Source organism: Fulmarus glacialis, unplaced genomic scaffold (assembly GCF_000690835.1).
Source record: "Fulmarus glacialis isolate BGI_N327 unplaced genomic scaffold, ASM69083v1 scaffold12362, whole genome shotgun sequence".
Taxonomy (NCBI): Eukaryota; Metazoa; Chordata; class Aves; order Procellariiformes; family Procellariidae; genus Fulmarus; species Fulmarus glacialis.
Genome location: NW_009195956.1, coordinates 574 through 13661, shown reverse-complemented (window position 1 = coordinate 13661; position 13088 = coordinate 574). Strand labels below are relative to the sequence as shown.

The following is a 13088-nucleotide window of genomic DNA, read 5'->3' as shown; positions in this document are numbered from 1 at the left end:
CATCGGAGTGCGTGCCATTTGGGAAGGCTGGAACTATGAAGAAAGGCTGAGAGAGTTGTGGTTATTCAGCCTGGAGAAGAAAAGGCTCCAGGGAGACCTTATTGCAGCCTTTCAATATATAAAGGGGGCTTATAAGAAAGATGGAGGGAGACTTTTTACCAGGGCCCATAGTGACAGGGCAAGGGTAATGGTTTTAAACCAAAAGAGACACTGGAACAGGTTGCCCAGAGAAGTTGTGGATGCCCTATCCCTGGAAGCGTTTGAGGTCAGGTTGGATGGGGCTTTCAGCAAGCTGACCTACGGAAGGTGTCCCTGCCCATGGCAGGGGGGTTGGACTAGATGATCTTTAAAGGTCCTGTCCAACCCAAACCATTCTATGATTCCATGACTGTAAGGCCAGGAGCTTGCCCTCTTCAAGAAGTTGGATAAAGGTGACGGTACACTTTTTCTAAAAAGCAGAATCTCTTGTTTTATGTTTCCTTGTCACACTATCTAGACAACTACAACATTTTCAAGCTCTGTATACAAAGGGGAGGGAAGGAAGCAAGAGAATTTTAATTTGGAGATCTTGAAGGCAGGTACACTGTGAATAGAAACTAGTTTTACAAATCGTAGATGTACTGAGGCACTCTACAGAAACATACTGAAATAAACTGGTGACAAATAGAATAGAGATTTTGTGGAACATTTACAGAAAATGTAGAAGAGAGTAGAATAGGAATGAAACATGGGAAAAGAGAGGGAAAAACAAGCCAATAATAACATTTACCAAAAATGTGTATAATTACTAAATATTGTACACTGTTTTCTTTTTCTATTATACAGAGTGTTCTGCTATTACAACCTGTGAAATTGCAGAATGCCTTACTTTAAAACTTCATAGATTACACTGTATGGCTACCTGGTGAACTAAAACTTTCATGAGCAAAATCAGAAAGGGATTGCACATGACCTGCATACCCAGTAGCTAAGCGAAAAAAAGTACAGTATTCAAATGTACCAGCTTGATAAAAAAGATGCTGAATAATAGCGGACATAAGCCGAGGGGAAAAAAATTGGATATCCTGTATTAGATAGAGTTTTTGTGAAATTTACTCATACTCCTAAGCCTTTAAATACATGCAGCATTAGAGTGATGAATGCAATTTTAAAAGGTCAAAAGCAAGAAACAGTAGGAAAGCTATGGGAAATCACTTAGTTTTTTGAAAAGATCAAAAGTGAAGTTACTTCAGACAGATGAAAAATAAAACCATCCTTGAAATGAAAACACGGACCCAGTATCTGCGTAGGATTGGCCTGGTCAAAGGTGACAGCATCCTTCTTCGGAAAATAAATATTTTCAACTTTCGCTGCAGCTGATTGGTAGGCGCCCATTCCTACATAAAGGAAATAGAAAAGTTCAACAGTGTACACCACAGTGTCTGACATAGAACAATATCCTACCAGTAAGTCTCTCCTGCTGGACATCACTCAGAAAAATATCTTTAAAAGAATTTGAATGCTTATGCAAATAGCCATCATTCCTTATGTTATTTTTACATTCAAAGCTTAAAGCAATACCTTCACAAACTGTTCTCTCCCAATGTAAAAATATTAATGGTGATTTCAGAATTACATGAACTGTCATTCATAGGAATGGGTATTGCAGTTAAGACATGAAAATGGCAGGGGTCGTTTTAGAACAAAGATCCCTGCTGCCCCTGAAATCTTATCTTTTGATTATTTTCATAATGAATGGTCAAAGTTTTTATATATTGGAAGATTTGCAGATATGAACAAGTTATGTCACATTCAATAGTAGCTTCAGAAAAAGAGTAATAAAAAGCTTTAATCTATGACCTATAATGATTTCCTAGAATCACAGGTGAATTAGTGGCTGATACTGTGTAATTTCCGTTAAGTACATATATCAGTATCTTTGATCAACAACGTAACAAGTAGGAAACCAAAAATCCTCTCAAAACCAGATTACTATCATGTATTTTAAAGCTTCTGTGCATGATTCCTGCGTGTAAAGAAAGGCTCCGCTATCCCCATTTTCTGAATAATTTCCATAATATAAGCAGCTTCAATCAGCTCATTATTTTAATTAAGTATAAATTTTCATCAATATAGAATCCTTGTCAAAGGAAAAACCAAAGCAAAAGATCAGGGATGCTTTTCCTTGTTAGGCATCATCTCTTACCTGTGTATGGGTCAACCCCACTCACTGGAGCTACTGCATTTGATGCTGAACCAGGAACATAGCGACCAGCACCTGAACAGAGACATTAGGCTTTTTAAACACCACCACTGGTAAAGAGGTAATGTATATCTGTATTTAGTTTTCAAACACCACTATTAAAGACGTTATTTTGCACTAAAGGAATTCAAAAGAAGTCTTCAACACTTCCTGAAATTTTAAGATTAAATCTATGCATATGTGTGAGGGTGGTGCTGGTGGTGATGATGGCATTCACAAGCTAAGTGACCCACAGCTGGGAGACATGCTGGCATGGTCTCTGGCACCCACTGGTGCAAGGCCCTCAGCACAGCAGATACCTTACCCATGACAAGCTCCAGGGCTAGGGCACCACTGCCCAGGCCTGGCCTCTCTTTCTGCCTGGGGCCAGCAGTGGCCTCTCCTGTGGGAGGTGGATTCTGTTTGTGGCACTGAGGCCTCAGGTGAAGGAGCTGCAGCGTCTTTACATCTGCAGAGACCATAACCTGAGCCACACAAAGCAAGGGAGGAGACAAGCTGGAGACCACAGTAGAACAGGAACAGAGAAAGACTGTCAAGATGGGGAAGGTTTCTGCTCCACCTGTATATCTGCAACTGCAGAACAGGCACAGCGCCCTGGCGCTGGTGAGGACAAACACCCAACAGGGGATGCATCAGAGCCAGAGACTGCACCTCGTGTCTGCAAAAAGGGGAAAGGCAAGCAGCAGCGGTGGGAGGCTTCCTCCTGCAGGGTATGGAGGCACCTATCTACTGACAGGACCCGATATCCGGTATCTTGGGATGTTTGTGTCTATTGGGGACCAGGATGCTGCAGAGAGACTTCCAGGTCTTGCCTAGCCTTCAGACTATTACCCTCCTACTCTTCCACATGGGCATCAATGATACTGCCAAGAAAGTCCTGGAGAGTATCAAGAATGATTAGAGAGCTCTGAGGACAAGGGTGAAGGGCCCAGGTGGTGCTTCTTTGATGCTGCCAGCAGAGCAGAAACACTTGAGTAGAAACGGACTCATCAAGTGGGTCAGCAACTCGCTGCATGGCTGGTTTTGCAGGCAGGACTTTGGCATCTATCGACTACAGGACTCTCTTTGAGGAGCAAGAGCTACTAAGCTGGGATGGGATAAGTCTGACAAAGCAGGGCTGGAATGTCTTTGCAAACAGGCTTGCTAAACTAGTGAGGAAGACTTTAAACTAGCTATGCCAGGGAGGGTTAGAATCTAAAATTTAGGGTGGAAGGTACCAATAAAGGTCATGTAATAAGAAAAAAGGAATAATAAGGAAAAGAAGAAAACTACTTCTATGAATATACCCATTCCTGTGTTGGCCATGCATATGAGAGTTTGACAAAACAGAAGGTGTAAGACCGTACTCTCTGCTGTAGAGGACAGAGTGACATGAGGCAGACCAGACAGTAGAGGGCTCTCCTCCACTGAACAGATCTGGACACGGTTTGACAGTGGCGGAGTCCACCTCATTAGTTCGTCGCACACTACTGCCCCAAATGGAGAACTGCAAGAAACAGTGATCTGAAGCCGAATGCTGAATGCAACTGAACACGATAAAATATGCATCCTAAATGCTAGCAAGACAGATTATTAATTTTACATTACCCGTAAATGGATCTGCTGCAGGTATTGTACTTGATCCAGATGAAGAGCCTGGAACATAACGTCCAGCACCTAGTGAAACAGTAAGAAAAGCAATGACTACTATACACAGCTTGATGTTATTAAAATGCCAGTATTTTTCAGACAGAAACAGCTCAAAAATAAAGCCAAACATCAAATAAGTCTTACTGTTTCTTGTGGCATTATAAGAAACCTGATTCTATTCATAGAGAAGTCTCCTGATGCTGAACAAATTCTTCCTAATTATTTGAGGGTCAGAAATTTGTTTTCTGGGGCACCCACATTACACATTTGGACACAGCCAAATCAAAAGTGTGTGCATAAGTTCAGATAACTGCAGCTCTGTGGGTTACATCTGAACTTGATTAACAGCCTGTATTCTCATTTCTAGTTCATTGCAAGAAAAAGATGTAGCTCAATCATTTTAATGATATTTTATTCCTAACTTCATGTTGTGAAACTAATTGAAATAAGACTGGTTTATTTTGCAAATGTGATAAGCAGGATGTAATTGATTACCATGGTTCAACTTATGAGTAATCAACTTGTTCTAGTTCCATTTCCTGCCTGAAAAAGGGTCATTTATGTATTTCACTCAGTTTCAGTTTATTGTCTAGCTCAATTTTTGTATTTTATTAATTACCTTAACAGCACCTCGTCACCTCTTAAGAGTAATATGAAAAGTGGAGTTTTCTTCCACTGGAAAAAAAGATTTGACTGAAAAATGCAACTGGCTTGATTAACATTTTGTTGAAGATCTGTTCTGACAAATACTTCACAAGTTTGTCAGGTTTTCATATTTTTCTTGTCAGATCTATCTGTGCCTTGCCCTCAATCATTTGAGGACATGGAAGTCCTGTACAAGAAGTGCAGGAGCTACAACACTGAAGTCTGCCCGACCAGCAGTGAGGTGGATTGAAAACTGGCTGAACAGCCAAGCCCAGAGGGTGGTGATCAGTGGCACAACATCTAGTTCGAGGCCAGTCACTGGTTGTGTACCCACCCCAGGGGTCAGTACTGGGTCCAGTCCTGTTCAACACCTTTATTAATGATCTGGAAAATGGGTCAGAGTGCACTCTCAGTGAGTTTGCTGATGACACAAAACTGGGAGGAATGACCAATGTCATCATTTAAGTTTAAAATTTTTACCTGTAAACGGATCTGAAAATTGATCACTTGTACTCAACAGTGTTTGCCCCTTAGTGTTGTCCATAATAAACTTGGCCACCTGATCCAGAAACATAGGATTTAGATCATTCTTTTGCAGGAAGTTGTATGCAGTCAGCCAAGGATCATCAGTAATGTTATATGGCAGTTTGTACGAAGGCCCACTTTCATTTACATCAATAGTGAAAACATAGTCATACTCCTTTAAGCAGAATAAAAATAAAAACAAATTAGAAGTTTGCCAGTACTTTTTACACAAGGATGTATCAATTGCAGACTAATAAAGGCCCAGGGATAAGCCTAAAAACTTTAATACTGTTACTTGCAGATTGTATCAATAACACTCTCCTACACAGGCTGCAGGTAAAAAAATACTTAAACCATACCCTGTGTTTTCCAGAATTCTATGTCTCAAGAACAGCAGCCTAGAACAACATATCATGATAAAGTGTGTGCAGATATATTACAAAATAACAGGTGCATCAGGTAACTCTCATGGACAGCTCTGGCTGCCTGCAAAGCTATAGGACAGTCAGATGTCTCAAAAAACTTCAATCTTAAAAGCACACTTCTAACACTAGAAAACAACAAATTCCTAAGGTTTCTTTAAACCATGTGAGAGATAAAATTAGTATCTCAAAGGCATTCCATCTGTGGTGGCACTAGACAGAGACTTTTCTGTGTATATTTCAGTAAAGGAAACATTTTTCAGCTTATCTGTCTTTAGGTTCAAAAGTTATTACAGAAAAGGGGTACAGAAAGCCTGGTGCCTAATATTTTAGGTAAGCCTCGCATTATAAATTGTACGGTTCACTTGTTTTGGAAAGGAAGTTAAAACTAACTTTTCAAGATATTAGCAATAAATACTAGAGAACTTGATCATTTCTCTACTAATAGTTCACCTTTCTCCAAAATAAGTTGTGTCCATTGGCTTGCTCATTTTACAAAATGTGTTTCAACAGTAGTACTTATTTGTACTTCTACCTCTGAGTTTTAATAGATCAAACAAGACAAAAAAGTACCAACAAATACCTATTTTCCAAATTATATTTTATCTAAGAAAAGACTGGAATAAATTTTTATGGGAAATTAAGCATTTTACTTAGGAAGGAATAAAACCAATTAAAGTTTGCATATACCTTTCCTTCAAATAAAACCTTTCCAGATGTTTGTTGTGTGGCTCCAGAAGAACCAACAACATCGCCAATCTTTATCCATCTTCCTTCACTAACGCTCCACTGATATGCTTCTACTTTCCCATTATCTTTAATAAGCCGTGTCTGTCCATCTCTTGTTCCTGTAGACAGGAGTGTTTAAGAGTTTGAACAAATTCAAGAATAAAATTTACTTTAGGAGAGAAAAAAGTCTTCAAATAGCACTCAAATTTAAAGATGAAAAGATAGTTCACCAACATTTAAAGTCACAGCACAGGAAGTAACTAGATACTACATGTTGCAACAAGAATAGCAGAAATCTTGACAGCAGCATTTTGCAATTACGGTAATGGTATCTGCCACCAGACTAAGTTGCAAAAGCAATCCTTAAGTCAAGTATTTCAAAAGTTTACCATTTTCCCAGGGAGATGACAATCAAGAAAGGTGATATTCTCCCATGGTCTAACAAGATGGGAAGCTTCATATGATTGTAACATTTATGCCACTTGCTGATCAAAGCCAAGGGCTGAGGTCACTGGGTACTTCGCCTTGGGAAAAAGTATTTGTCTATTTAAGAGTAATCTTAACTAGCACTGCTTCCACTGTATTCTCAGTAATCTCCCGAGTACCTGGAAAGTGTAAACTGAGTCAATCAAGACAAACTATTTTTCAAGCCAAAAGCTAAAGCAGAAAATTTGCATCTACTTTTCTTTTAGGAAAAAAAATTCCACATTCAGTAGTCTTTTTGCAAATTACGTAACTCTCATATACTATTCGCACAGCTGGCATAACAGATCCAAAACATCTTGAACATGCTGCAGCATCCTGAATTCCACCTTCTAAGTTATCTCAGAAGAGAAATATTTTTTACCATTTTAGTCTGCAAAACCCCCCCCATATATTTAAACTACAGTCTTGCCTCCAAAGGAATCAATGAAAGGACAGTAGAGCAAAATTAAGCTGTTTTCTTCAGCAACTCTACTGAAAGTGATCAAAGCCTTGATTTTGGAAACTATGGAAAGTTTCAATACCTCAGAACCAAGATTTAGAGGGATCTCTAACACGACAAAAGTACAATAACTTACCAGGTTCCTTAAGATGTTCTCTTCCAGGAAGGTCATCAGCATTAATATCTCCTAAATCACCAGTTTTAGGGTCAATGGATGCTTGAGAAAGCTCATTTTCAAAAGCTTGAATCTCCTCAGCACTTGCTGTACGTTCCAAAGACTCCGTAAACACTCTTATAATTCCATCACTGAATGGAGAGAAAACATTCAAACAGAAATACTATTTTAAATGTCAAAATGATTACATACATTCTAATGGTGACTTCTATGTCAGGAGAAACCATGATTATTTCTAACAATCCCTCCCAATGATTTTTATGAAAGGAATTCGCTCTCATGCTAAAAACACCCAGAGAAGGACTTAAGCAGGTAACCCTACGTGTAGTATAACTTTAAAATCAAGGTAGAATATGCCTATCAAAAGGGTTCTTTATACAGTACTTGTTAAGTCCATGCTCAGTCTATTCACGTTTTACCACATTCCCAAAGAACTCACTCTGCCTCTGAGATTCACAAAACAAAAGAATGACTTTTTGGATGAAGTATAGCACATGTTTAAATTTAATCCCCACACACATTTTGATGGCTGTATTTTTAAATATGGATGAAACTGATATCTAAAGTGATGCTTGCAATTTCATCAAGGGTTTGCAGATTTAGATCTAAAAAGACACTGAGAGTAAAACCTGCATACCTTGCACCAACTACGATGTCACCATTGTCTAATACACAGCAGCACCACACAGACTGAGCTGGGAGTCTGATCGTTTGAGCACATTGCCCTTGTTTCCAGATTCTAAGAGATCTATCCTCTCCAGTAGTTACAAAATCTGAAAAGAAAAAACATATAAACTTTTAAAGCATATTTTTAGTGTACTGTGATACTAGATGCTGTTCTGCAACCGGGTATCTAAAAATTAGAACAGTAAAAACAGCTTTCTACAATTTAATACCTCTCTCAATTCCAAGAAGAGAGCTAAAAGAAAGCCACTGCGTAATTGTCTTCTCAAAAAAAATAAAGTGCATAAATTGCAGACTAAGCAGCCAGACAGGGAATGAAATTATGCCCAAGACAAACAAAAGATTCCTTTCTCCTTTCAAGAGTTTAATCAAAGAACTTTGAACAATTTTGTAACCATCACTGTTTTATTTTACACTACACTTGCATAGTTTCACATTTGTTTTAAATTTGGATTTTTTGCAAAGTAGGCCTACTTTTTCAGGAAACATGCATAAAGCACTCTCAAAAGTCTATAAACTCCTCAATGAGGAATTTTAAGGCCTAAGAGATTTATGACATACCCATCCACTAGTATACATGCACTTTACCTGTTGAACAAATGTGCAAATGTTCCATACACCACACACAGGTCACTGACTTGGAACTTCTTCTGCAACTGTCTGCAACAGCTAGTTCTGAACCTCTAAACCTCTAACTCTGAAAACAAATGCATTTAAGCCCCACGCGTAAAATTCTTAACCTAAACTATTTATAATGTACTTTGAAAACTTTCTGTGGAATTATCTAAATTTACATTATCTCAAACTAGTAAGCCACGCATTACCATTTTAGTACTCTGCAACAGTGCTGAAATACAGGTGGCAATCTAGATGATAGCTTTGCCTATTGCTTCGCCAAAGTTTCACTTAAGCCTTACAATTGGGCCTAACTCGGGACCTTTCATCTCACCTACTGCCAGAGCAATTCTGCTGGAGGTGTGATTTGGAGTCAATCACCATTTTTTTTTTTTAATTACTTATGCTAAAGGAAAGAAATCAATTAAATACTACCTGAGTTCTTTAGTTGTGGCAGCTCCACAGAACTACAGAATGCCTACCTTGTCATTTCATTTTGGAAGAATATTGGGTAACAGTCACAAAAAAATCTTACCTTTACATTGAGGGAAGACAGAGATGCTGTATATATAATTTGTATGTCCATAATACACCTGCAGACACTCGCCAGAGATCTGCCATCTTCGAACACTAGCATCATTAGCACAGGAAAGGAATTCCATTTCACTGAGAATAGCTAAACCTCTCACACAATCTTCATGTCCTTTATAAAAGAAAGGAAAACTTTTAATGCAGCTTTTCTTTCCATTAGCAGCAGTATACCATTTCTATTTAGCTCACATCTAAATCTTGGCAACCAATCTTCATTACGGGAGCAGTTTAAGAAAAAAAGGCAATTCATTGCTCATTATTCTCTGGAAAAAAAAAAATCTAATTCCTTTAGAAGTGATGTGATTTCTGGCCATACAACTTGAGATAATTTAGAAATCCTGCCTAAAAATTGTTCAATTTATCTACGGTTTTGTGGGGTTTTAATTTTTTTCTATTTTTAAAAAAGCACATGACCCTGATGAAATTACAACTGCAGCAACATTTACCAGTGAATGTTCTTTCACATCTGCCTGCCTTCCACAGTTTAATTGTTTTGTCAGCTGAACCGGTCAACATTAATCCCTGTTCAGGCAGTATTTTCACTGCCCATATTGCAGCTGTATGACCCTGCAAAACAACAACATTGTTAGACTTAACAGAATGAAATTCAGAATACCTATTTTATATTCATGTAGAGGAACTTCATACCTGTAATGTCATCATACATCTGTCATTCAACCAGACCTTGGCTGTTGTGTCCCATGATCCACTTAATAACGTGCCAAATTTCCCAGATGAAAGGCTGCAAACTGGAATGGACATTCAAATCAGCACTGACAAGTTTTCTGCACTGCCACCAATCTTATGCCAGCAATTTAGAGAGATGTATTTAAGGAGATTTACTTGGTATTAGTGGCATATTTAGTGTTGAGGAGTTTGGGGAAGAATTAAGTGGAACTGTAGTTGCACTGCAAGCTAGAAAGGAGCTGCTTAAAAATCTCTTCACCTTAAGATTACAAAATTTCACATCTTTTTGCCATTCATATTTTTAAATTTCTCTTAATACCAGATCTCTTCTCCTTAGACTAGAATATGTTGGCAAGCAGGTTAGGTAACTAGTCAAGACACAGAATTAATGCAAAGGTTTAGTTTTAAGATTACAGAGAAAACCAAGACTTCATTAACATGCATTAATTTACATCCTCAAGAAGCAAGATTTCCTACAAAAAATACTTGGCTCATCTTCTTGGAAGACAAAATACTACTACCAAGAAATCGTGGCGACATTTAAAGATTCAGCAAAAAGATAATCTGCAAATGCTCCAGTAATACACTCCAGTATAAAACTGAAGACACATGGTGCTAATAAGGTTATACTAGTAAGTTTACAAAAAGAGCTAAGTCATAAACAGAGAGTAACTTGTCCATCTAATTGTTCATAAAAGGAAAGTATGGCCTTATGTTTCTTGCTTCTGTGACTCCACAGTGAGAACTGGACAGTATTCTACCCCTGTCACTTTCTTTCCCCCACTTTGAAACAGATTTTACAATTAATGTTATTTAACATTTTTTAGTGTTTTACATTACTGTAAAAATTGCTACAAATACTTTTTTGTAGGGGAATCTATAACTTGCTTAGAACACCTCATCCCTTTTTACACCTCTGGAGGGAGCATGTCATATGTTATTTTAACTCCTCATCCATCCCAGGTTACTGATAAAGTACATAAGCTATTCTATGTCTCTTTATGCATAACATTTTCTTTCTTTCTCAGAGAAAGCCAAAAGGTTTATAACACAAAAATAAATTTTTGGTGCTGCTTAGCAGTCCAGGGTATTTTCAAACTGGTCTCCACAACCATTCTTTAACAAAATTAAAAAGAGCCCCAAAACATCCAAGACTTGAAATTGACACCCTATAATTACACAATTAGACTGTTCAAAGGTCTATTAAATACTAGATCAGCTCACAAAAAGACAAATTTAGTATGCTAATATGAAAATGCTGAATCTTTTCTTATATAGCTCAAGAAAAGGTACACAAAGTTCGTTTAATATGTCACATGTTGCACTGACCTGCCTAAAAAGAGATGAAATTTCTGCAGTGAACTTTTAGTCTTCACTATGTGTTTAAAGCACCTATTAATATTAGATTCCCATCTAGGTAACAAAATGGGCAGTGAAAGTGTGTTTATTTAGGAAGCTCACTTTTTCTACTTCTGTCAACTTTGACATAAAAATTAAGCTTAATACATGGAGAACTTAACTAACTGCTTCTTAAAAATGCAACTCTTGGCAAAAGAGTAATCATTCTGTAAATTGTTATGTATTCACATATACAGTAAAAGCTCAAGCATTCATCAGTGTAAACCTGGAAGTCCTTGCAATGAAGTCACTGCATGAATTGAGATTATAAAATCCTTTCTGCAGAGGCCATAATTAAAAATTTGCTATGTTGAATACCAAAGAAATCAAAATTGAGTTTTATAACATCAACTTAATTTCCTCTCTTACAATCACATTAACTTTTATGCTACAAACTCCAAAATAAAATTACTACATACCTGTGTTCTTATGACCCTTAAGGACGTAAAGAGGAGCTGGGTTGTCAACTGTGAAAATGCAAATATTATGATCATTGCCACCAGTTGCAATCAGCCCACGAGGGTAGAGGTCACTTGGAGGTATGATGCACACACAAGATACAAAATTTGAGTGGCCACTCATACAGTGCATTTCAGTAAAACCCCTGTTAAGACTAAACATATATGATAGTCAGTTCAGAGTCATGACGGAAACAGTACTTATTTGAGGCACTGAATTACAACAGGTGTTTTATATTCCAGCTCTTGAATTAATAACTATGTTTGCATTGTGCTGAACAAATCCTATGGATGACCTAGAAAGAATGAAAAACTTAGAAGAAAAATTATATCCTAGCATTCCAACCAGTAAGCAATATTTAAAGCTTTCCAATTATTTTTCAGTAATGATAGGGTGGAAGGTCTTAGTTTTGTTTTTCCCTGCTCATTGGCAAACACCTTGCCCAATCTGATCAGAAGTAGTTGCAGTTTGCCTTTACAAAATCTTTTGTTGTCTCAAGTCTCAAATATATACCCCAATATACCCTAAAATAACAGAGCACGTAAATGAAGAAAGTTTACTGCCTGCCAGTCTATTCGCTGGCTCTTAATCAGGAGCACTGTAGAGGTTTAATAGTTAAATAAATTATAACTGATTCAAGCAGCACCCTTATTTCTTCATCATGATCCTGCCTCAATAATTATAGCGCTAAGTGGAAAAAGCTACTTATCCCCACACAATAAATGTGTGGGTTGTGGTGGTGGTGTTTGTTTGGGTTTTCTTCCTTTCTGTGTTTGTTTTTCTCCTCCAAAAAAAAGGTATCACATCACACTGTCATCCTTCATACTCTAATGCTTGGAAAGCTTGTGATATATAGGGAAATCATGATGCTCTTCTAAACTCTAAAACGTCTTCTCTACTGAAGGTACATAGCACAAATGAAGGTAACATACCTTCCTGTAAAATTTAAATAACAAAAATAACATACAGAAGTTTGCTTATCCACTGAACTCTGCCTAATCCCAGAGACTTCAAAGCAGAGAGAGATAATCATTATCAACCCTATGACTCTGCATAAGTTACCCATGTCTTCCTCACACAGCCCTCAAGAATTATGGGTTAGAATTAGACTTTCTTTCCTGCAATAAATTTCTATGCAATTTTCCAAGTTCTTCCCCTTGTGATGAGAGATTTAATAAGACACACTTAATTAGATTAGTCTTCCTCCCCCTCAGCTGCAAAGCTACAGAGCTCAACTTAAACACACAAGTGAGCATTCAGGCAAATTTGCCAGTTATCTCTGTTTCACTGGAAGGCAGTGGAAAGACCATCCATGCCTAGGAACTTCGGAATGCAGTTCACAGTTTGAAACTATAGACAGGT

General features: G+C 37.7%; 1 protein-coding gene across 1 annotated transcript in view; it reads right to left on the bottom strand.

The window, feature by feature from the left end:
• The window catches only part of PLAA (phospholipase A2-activating protein), a 16012-nt gene extending 4142 nt beyond the window's left edge, over positions 1-11870 (bottom strand). Inside the window, exons 1-11 of the mRNA XM_009572036.1 lie at positions 11687-11870; positions 9831-9931; positions 9629-9749; positions 9127-9294; positions 7930-8065; positions 7254-7423; positions 6154-6311; positions 4997-5216; positions 3830-3898; positions 2186-2257; positions 1275-1376 (exon numbers count right to left, since the gene is read on the bottom strand). Coding sequence (XP_009570331.1) covers positions 1275-1376; positions 2186-2257; positions 3830-3898; positions 4997-5216; positions 6154-6311; positions 7254-7423; positions 7930-8065; positions 9127-9294; positions 9629-9749; positions 9831-9931; positions 11687-11858 — 1489 coding nt within the window. The 5' untranslated portion in view covers positions 11859-11870. The remainder of the gene's footprint in view (positions 1-1274; positions 1377-2185; positions 2258-3829; positions 3899-4996; positions 5217-6153; positions 6312-7253; positions 7424-7929; positions 8066-9126; positions 9295-9628; positions 9750-9830; positions 9932-11686) is intronic.
• Between the last annotated feature and the right edge of the window lie 1218 nt (positions 11871-13088).